Source organism: Anolis sagrei, chromosome X (genome assembly GCF_037176765.1).
Source record: "Anolis sagrei isolate rAnoSag1 chromosome X, rAnoSag1.mat, whole genome shotgun sequence".
In the NCBI taxonomy this organism is placed as follows: Eukaryota; Metazoa; Chordata; class Lepidosauria; order Squamata; family Dactyloidae; genus Anolis; species Anolis sagrei.
In genome coordinates, this window is record NC_090034.1 from 16,468,842 (window position 1) to 16,477,917 (window position 9,076).

At 44.8% G+C, this 9,076-nt stretch overlaps 1 protein-coding gene across 1 annotated transcript; it reads right to left on the reverse strand.

The window, feature by feature from the left end:
• Window positions 1-2,684: 2,684 nt before the first annotated feature.
• LOC137094984 (melanin-concentrating hormone receptor 1-like) lies at window positions 2,685-8,511 on the reverse strand. The gene is made up of 2 exons (XM_067461084.1): window positions 8,188-8,511; window positions 2,685-4,002 (listed from the first exon to the last, which is right to left on the reverse strand). Exons 1-2 carry the CDS (start codon window positions 8,270-8,272, stop codon window positions 3,002-3,004), a joined length of 1,086 nt encoding a protein of 361 aa, XP_067317185.1. The 5' UTR covers window positions 8,273-8,511; the 3' UTR covers window positions 2,685-3,001.
• Window positions 8,512-9,076: the final 565 nt, after the last annotated feature.

Consider the following 9,076-nt stretch of genomic DNA (forward strand, 5'->3'; position numbering starts at 1 on the left):
AAACAATAAAACAGTGTCGTCAGTCGAATCGCCATTCCAGTCAATGTCCCTTTAAAATGCTACATACATCTACTGTCTGAAGACCTGGTGCCAGAACCATGATTTTAATTTTTTTCTAAAAGCCAGGAGGGAGGGATCTTACCTCATTTGGGAGTATTGCAATATAATGGTATAGTACAATATTGTAATATATAATGCTGATATTGTGCTGTGCTGATAATATAATATATATATTGTGTGTGTTTATGTATATGTATTAGGCTTGGGCGGTTTCGTTCGTTAATTTCGTAATTCGTTATTAATTCGTATTTAAATTAGCTTACGATCCAATATTGAACCATGCAGGAATAGTGTGAAGAGTAATTAAGATTCGAAACATTTTTTTCAATTTATTTCGTAATTATTTCGAAATTATTTCGTAATTATTTTCGCATGTCTGGTGCAAGTTTTATAGTTGTTGTTTGTTTTATCACACCAACAGTCAACAACAGAGGGAGAGGGAAGCTTCAGAAGTTCCCCCTGTCCCATTTGGAGGTTTTTTTAGCATATTGCACAATCTCGTCTGCCATTAACGAATCGATTCGTAATTTTACGAAATTTCGTAAATTTCCAAATTTTTTAAAGGAAAATTTCAAAATTATTAAAAAAAACGAAACGCAAGGGCCCCCTAAAAACAAAACGAGTTTAGAACCAAATTTTTCCGTGGTTACCCAAGGCTAATATGTATATGTATATGTGTGTGTGTGTGTGTATAATTTTGTAAGCTGCTCTGAGTCCCCTTTGGGGTGAGAAGGGCGGCATATAAAAGCCGTAAATAAATAAATAAATAAATAAATAACCCACATGTGAACACTAGTGGAATTTGGAGAAATAGACCTTGACAGTTGGGAGTTGTAGTTGCTGGGATTTATAGTTCACCTACAAAAAGCATTTTGAGCCCCACCAATGATAGAATTGGGCCGAACTCCCCATACAGAACTCCCATGACTAACAGAAAATGCTATGTTTTCTGATGGTCTTTGGCAACCTCTTTAACACCCCCTCGTGACCCCCCCCCCAGGGGTCCTGATCCCCAGGTTGAGAAACACTGCTCTAGATGTTTTATGGAGAACGGCAAAGTGTTTACAACAGTCATGGGCGAACTTGGGCCCTCCAGGTGTTTTGGACTTCAACTCTCACCATTCCTAACAGTCTCAGGCCCTTTCCTTTTCCCCCTTAAGAGGCTGAGGGGGAAAGGAAAGGGCCTGAGGCTGTTAGGAATGGTGGGAGTTGAAGTCCAAAACACCTGGAGGGCCCAAGTTTGCCCATGCCTGGTTTACAACCTTATACAATTTCTAACATAGCTTTCTCCAACTCGATTTTTGGGAGAATTTTCTTTTTCGGATCTTCCTGTTCCTAGTTCTTCTGCCAGGTTCTTGCCACATGGCAATAAATGAACAAAATTCCCAAGATCACCCAAATAAGAAGAGCTTATTCTGGATCAGGCTTCTGTCCAATATTGCATTCAGTTCCTTCAACGGCCAACTGGGTTCTTCTGGGAATGGCCCAAGCAAGTCTTGACTGCAAGAGTCTGCTCATGTTTTCGTTCTCCATCTGCTGATGCTGAGAAAAAACGGTATGGTGGCGGTAACACATAGGCATCATGACTAGTTGATGGTGAAATCCACAAACCCGTTTCACCCCCCCCCCCCTTTATTATTTATTTATTGATTTCGAACACTTGTACCCCGCCTTTCTCAACCCCCTAAGGGGGACTCAGGGCGGCTTCCGGTCGGCAACAATTCGATGCCTCATAAAAAAATACAAACAACCAATAATTATAAATAGTTAAAAACATTAAAACAATACACTTAAAATCTACTAACAATTACCAATCTGGTGGCCATTATCTAGCTGAATTCTGTGATTGAGTACTCCATTGAACTTATCCATAATCCATTTCCAAGCCATTGTCAACATTGCCATTGTCATTTTCCGCTACCCTGGTCCCACATCCGCGTTTTTACCTTCTTTCTAAAGGTGAGGAAGGATGAAGATGACCTAATTTCCTTGGGGAGTGAATTCCGCAGGCGGGGGGGGGGGGCACCACCAAGAAGGCCCTGTGCCTTGCCCCCGCTAAGCATGTTTGAAACAGGCGGTGCCAAGAACAAGGCCTCCCCAGAAGATCTTAAACTCCCAGGTGGGACATAGAAGGAGATACGTTTGGACAGGTATGCTGGACTGGAGCCTGTAAATCCATTCATTTTGGTTGACATTGCTGGATATTTTCTGAACAAATTCCACTATGCAAAGAAATACTTTGATCCTCCATGAATGCAAATACAGGTACCCTGTGTGGAGAAGCAGCAAGGGCAAAGAAAGTGTGGCTTTAGTAGAGCGTGGCAGTCCCAGGGAAGTGAATGGAAATGTAGGACCAAGACTTCAAATGTTTTGAGGTCAATCACTAGAAGCAAGCAGTCAGAATTAACAAAACTGAGGAAGGAAAAAGACAAAACATCCAGCTCCCATGAAGGTCTGGAATCTAAACAGGTCAAGAACATACACAAGTTTGTTGAGGAGTAATGTGTAACAGCGCTCCATGCAGTCATGCCGGCCACATGACCTTGGGGGTGTCTATAGACAACGCCGGCTCTCCAGCTTAGAAATGGAGATGAACACCAACCTCTAGAGTCAGACTGGACATAATGTCAGGGGAAATCTACTCTGTCACTGAATAGTTGCTTAATCCAGACACTTGCTTTGTTTCCTATTTAAGCCTTTGTGAAAGGTTCTTTCTCCACTTCTGTTTGTTTTTCCATTGCTCTGCAAATGATGGCGGCATCTCCATGGTGCCCACTTGCTTGGACTGAGCCAGAGCTCATCTCATAGATCTGCCTTGGCTGCATCTGCTCATAGCTGCCTTCATTCAGAGCTAGGAAGTTCAACACAACGATCGGTGGACTGTTCATTCCTGTGGCAAACTAACCAAAGCATGCACAGCGTTTGCACCCCTCTGTCATCTTCATCTGGCTCCAACAGAGACCAAGTGCAACAGGGGCTGCCCAGATTCACTGGCTTCCCCTCGAGGACTTTTGACCCTGTTTTGTGAGGGATCCTCTCTGACATCTACTGGCCTCACAGAGACAACGATCCTCCTGGGGAACCTCTGTCCTAGCAAGATGTAAATGAACGGATTCAAGCAGCTGTTGGCATAGCCCAAGCTGATGGCCACATTGTAGGCATAATAGAAAGCAAAGGTGGGTTGCTGCATGGCCAGCTGGACTAGCTGCAGAGCATGGAAGGGGGCCCAGCAAACAAAGAAAGTCAGGCAGATGGCGATGGCAACCCGCGTGACTCTTTTGGTCCGGAGGCTGTTACATCTCTGACCGGTCAGCGCTTGTGAAGACTTTGCCATCTTCAACAATATCCTTCTGTAGGCCACTGTGATGAGGGCAAAAGGGATGGCAAAAGCCAAGAAGAATTGGTAAAGTGTATACCAGTAGATGTCTCGCTGAGGGTCCGGCAGGCGAATCCCGCAGCCGAGAAGTCCTCCTGGCAGGGAGATGAGCTCTGTGTACATCCAGACAGGAGTGATGCTGAGGAAGGAGAGGGCCCAGAGTATAAAGATGACTGAGATGGCAATTGGGGGCTTCCTGAAGCGAGCAGAGGCGAAAGGATACACGGTGGCCAAATAGCGGTCCAGGGACATGGCCGTGAGGATGTAGGTGCTGGTGAACTGGCTGTTGGCATCCAAGGCGGTGATGATGGTGCACATGGTCTCCCCAAACTGCCAGGCTCCATTGCCCAACAGCTGGTGAATGAGGAAGGGCATGCCAAGGAGGAAGAGGAGGTCTACCATGGAAAGATTGACAATGAAGATGTCCGGCACACTGCTGCTGGGGCTAGGCTTCTTAAAGACAGTGCAGATCACCAGGCTGTTGCCGACGATGCCCAGGAGGCAAATGATGCCAAAGAGGGTGGGCATGATAAAGGCAGAATAGCTCAAGGGGTGGAGAGCATCACCTACCCAAGAAAAGATGGAGAAAATACAAAGTAATATTGAATTATGATCATGCAGTTCAGAACAATATCAATAAATAGTCCTAGGACACTGGAGCCAGCCCAAGTCATTATATTGGTTGAGCCAAAGTATATTAACGCTCCCAGGAAGAAAACAGATTCAGTTTTAACTGCACTTGCTTTAGAGCAGTGGTTCCCAACCATTTTTTTGACCAGGAACCACTTGACCAGTGACCATTTTGACCAGGGACCACTCTCCAACATTAGTACCAGAAGGGTTATGAATCAGTTTTTCTCAGTTTTTGGTCAACTTTAGATTTGGTTTGGTTATTTGGGGTGCTGATTCAGAAAATTGCATTGGACAGGCCACATCAGCTCTAGTTTCTGATAAAGAACATATGCCATCCAGTAGTCGCTATCTGCTTGTCCACAGGAAACCATATTTAATAATCTAGAGCTGATATGGTCTATCCAATGCAATTTTCTGAATCAGCACTCCAAATAACTCCAGGAAGACACCAAGGTGACCCCGCTTCCAGCTGCCACATGGAATGACTCTGGTGGATAGTCAGCCTCTCCTCTTCCGACACCCCTATTGCCTCGGCACTACAAGAGCATTTCGCGGGACCAGTCGCTCTTGTTGCAACGGTGTAGTAACAGTGAGGCTGTGGACAATATTTTAGTACTTGGAGACAACTGGTGGTCCACTGCCCACAGGTTAAGAATTAGTTAGTTAGGCGATCCCTCGTAGTCCGAGGATGATGGTCCTCCAAGTGTAGTATCCTGGCGGTGGGTCCGCAGGTGACTGTGGAGCTCTATTCTTGATCTGCATCTTCTCCCACAGTGAGGCATCAGTTTCCAGGTGGAAGGCGGTCCCGGTCAGGGTTGGCTTGACGTGCCTTCCTCTTGGCACGTTTTTCTCTTTCGCCCTCCATTTGTACCTCTTCAAATTCGGCAGCACTACTGGTCACAGCTGACCTCCAACTGGAGCGCTCAAGGGTCAGGGCTTCCCAGTTCTCAGTTTCTATGCCAGAGTTTTTAAGGTTGTCTTTAAATCTCTTTTCCTGACCTCCAACATTCCGTTTTCCGTTCTTGAGTTCGGAATAGAGCAACTGCTTTGGGAGATGGTGGTCGGGCATCCAGACAACATGGCCAGTCCAGCGAAGTTGATGGCAGAGGACCATCGCTTCAATGCTGGTGGTCTTTGCTTCTTCCAGCACGCTGACATTTGTCTGCTTGTCTTCCCAAGAGATTTACAGGATGTTTTGGAGGCAACGCTGGTGGAATCGTTCCAAGAGTTGCATGTGACGTCTGTAGAATTACTGGTTTAGGGAAACAGGAAAGGTTGTTCTCTTCCATCTCTACTATCCAAATGCATCTGCTGCCTGCGAAGGTTGCTATACTCTGTAAAAAATTACAGTACTCTCCTGCTTTCCATCTCTTAGTGTTTTAAACACAGATTGCATATCCCTTATTCTGAAATGCTTGGGACCAGAAGTGCTTTGGATTTCAGATTTGGGGGGGAGGGGGGTTTGGATCATGCATATATGTATGATCTATCTTGGAGCTGGGACCCAAGTCTTAACGTGAACTGTATTTATTTTCCATATAGACCAGGCATGGGCAAACTATGGCCTTCCAGGTGTTTTGGACTTCAACTCCCACCATTCCTAACAGTCTCAGGCCCCTTCCTTTTCCCCCTCAGCCACTTAAAACGAGACAGAATGCCCATGCGTATATAGACCAAGACTGAAAATAATTTTATACAATATTTTTTACTTCTGGTAGTTTTGTGCAGAAAACTCCATGCATTCTAAACTATTAGAAAGTCTTGCTGTCTCAGCCACTCATTTGGACAATTTCAGATTTTGGAGTCTTTTGGTTTCTGGATTTCCCGATAAGGGATGCTGGACTTGTATGAAAAGGTTGCTTGTCTTTTGAGCATCTCGTGAAGGGGACCATGGCTTAGGAAATAAATAGCTAGAATGTAGGAACAGCTCTGCTGCTGAATTCCTTGGTGATCAACAAGTGTTTGTAACTATCTGTTGTTTTAATGACAGTAATTTCAAAAAGGCTCCCCTTTCCTGTTTCGCAATAGGACTGCCTAAAAATAGACACTTGGAGGAAAATCTAAGAGTGTAATTTTTGGCATGAAATGACTACCTGCTCAACTTGTGATATTTAAAGAAGTATTTCAGCCCGAGCCCGACATTAAGAGGCATCCCTTCCCTTCATGCTACTCAGTGAATGTTCACCACAAGTCACGAAGCCCCAGGTGGTGCAATGGGTTAAACCCTTGTGCTGGCAGGACTGCTGACAGAAAAGTCAGCTGTTCAAATCCAGGGAGCAGGGTGAGCTCCTATCTGTCAGCTCCAGCTTCCCATGCAGGGACTTGAGAGAAGCCTCCCACAGGATCGTAAAACATCTGGACATCCCCTAGGCAATGTCTTTGCAGGCTGCCAATTCTCTCATATCAGAAGAGATTTGCAGTTTCTTGGGTCACTACTGACATGAAAAAAAACCACACACACAAGCCGCTACTTGCATTGTCTTTTGCTTTGTGGACTGAGAGGTTCGTGTAGGAAGCAAAGTGGGTCTTAAACATCCACAGTCTGTCTCCCTCCTGATTTATGCCATAATTGTATGTTTCAGCATGTCATTGCTGGGCTGTGGCGCAGCTAGTTAGTAGCTAGCTGCATTAAATCTCTACTGACTGAGAGGTCATGAGTTCGAAGCCAGCCTGGGTCGGAGTGAGCTCCCGACCATTAATAGTCTAACTTGCTGTTGACCTATGCAGCCCGAAAGACAATTGCATCTGTCAAGTAGGAAATTTAGATACCGATTTATGCGGGGAGGCTAATTTAACTAATTTACGATGCCATAAAACCTTCCAGAAGCATGCAGAGGAATGAGGAAGTACTCCATCAAAGTACCTGGTGTCACAAATGAATGGTGAAGCGGCAGCTCCCCCTGCGGCGGGAATCGAACCCTTGTGAAAGTCGGAAAAGCTGGAATGTTAAATGCCTCTGTGTCTGTCTATATATGTTGTATGTCTAAATGGCATTGAATGTTTGCCATGTATGTGTGCATTGTAATCCGCCCTGAGTCCTCTGTGGGGTGAGAAGGGCAGAATATAAATACTGTAAATAAATAAATACCCACTCCATAAATAAAGAACCCACTCCACCTGTTTGTTCTCTTGCTGGAGAGAAGCAACAGCGGGACTCAAATTGTCCTTCAGTTTTGTTCTAAGCGGAGAAACAGCTGTATAAGGCAGAGCGCTATCTGAAAAGACTTGGGGGACACAAGAGACCAATTAGAGCGATGCTTCTTCAAGAGGTGGTCCATGGTCCATGGTCCAGTGCCAGCCCCTGTCAAGTTTCCAGCGAAGAAAGCAACCACTGTAGCTACACAAACATGTTACTTTGTTCTCCCTGATACATTTGGGGAAATAAATCCCAAGCTTCCCACATCGGGAGGCTTCAAAGGCACTGGGTTAGAGCATCCTCCTTGATTTTTCTAAGAAAACAGCACGGTGTTTATGTCTTCTACAGAAAGAAAAAGCATGTCTCAGAAATAGAGCAACAGTGCAAATTCATATATATGTCTTGCTGATAGAGCAAGGTGATTTTAGACACTGGGATGAATAGTCTTAGGAGGTGGGTGGAATTGTTTAAGCAGAAAGGTTTGTTCATCTGTTTTGTAATGTGTCAAACCAGCCCAATTTCTCATTCTTACTGGGCTACCCCACAATCCTGCCTTGACAGTCCTACCGCTCTATAGAATTGCAGTAATGGGGCATGCACTGTGTATATTCATAAAACCGCATATCAAAACAATCCTGCACGTTCCATGATACTATTACATAGCTGTTCAAATGCAACTACCATTTCCCGACATGTATGTTTGCATGATTGGCTTGTATGTCGCAAAATCTAACTTGGTGCTTCTGATCTCTTAAGCTGAAGGCTTCAGAAAAGAACTGGAAGGAAAGGTGAGCAACCAAGCTAAATGACGAAAGATTTATGTCTCTTTATATCAAGGCAGCGCAGTATTTTGTCATCTATAATTGTCATTCAGTCCCACATATTAGATCCCCAGTGCCTGCAGATCTCAGAAAGTTGCAGCTGAAAGAGTCACTATGCATCTCCAAATCTTACAGCATCTTCCCCCACATTTCGTACTCACCATTGTAGGAAAAGTTTTGTCCTGGGTTAGAAATATTTAGCATGGAGTTGTTTGCGCTAAAGCTGCGATTTGCCAGGAAATCCATCCTTCAGGCAGGGGGGAAAAATCTAGGTTCTCTCAAAGGTTGGAAGAGGCATGAGGAAGAAAGAGAGACAGAAGAGTGTCTGGGTCCCTCGAAGATGCTCTAAAGCTGCCATTCTCCAAGCTGCTTCCTTTTGCAAAAGCAGGTGCAGCTCTCATGCCCTTGCTACAGCCTGCGTGTTAAAGGAGCTGTAAAGAAAGAAAATACATACGCAAACACACACCTCTCGATGTGCTCTCTGCACCACCCTCAGGGCAGAGCTGACACCAGAGCCAAAAGCAGACAAAAAGTGAGACCAGCATCCATGCAACATCTTTTAGTGTCTTTGGAAGGCTGGGAGCAGAGTTGAGTTTTGCCTGGGCTCTCAGTCATCTCTCATTATCTCTGCAGAGCTGGGAAAATAAAGAAAGATTTCTACAGCGAGCACAGCCAACTCAAGTGCTGATTTTCCTGGGGAATTGGAACAGCTGTACCAAACTTGGAATGGACACAGTTGGACTGGAGGTATCAACACCTGTAAAGAGGAGGAGAGGTGCTGGTGACAATTTGGCATGCATGAAAAGAGAGAGAGAGAGACAGAGCCAGGCATGAATCATTTTGTTTTCTCTCACTTGAAAAAAAAAATCCCAAATCCATTCCAGTCCTATTATCTTGGTGGATTTTGGTCCTTTTTCATGTTTCAAAAACTGATGGAAGAAAACACACTCATTGTCTTTCCTTTTGTGTGGAATCACTTTCTGCTGACTGATCCCTAAGGCTGAATCCACACAGGTGAAACAAGGCATTTTTATCACTCCCAGTGGGGCT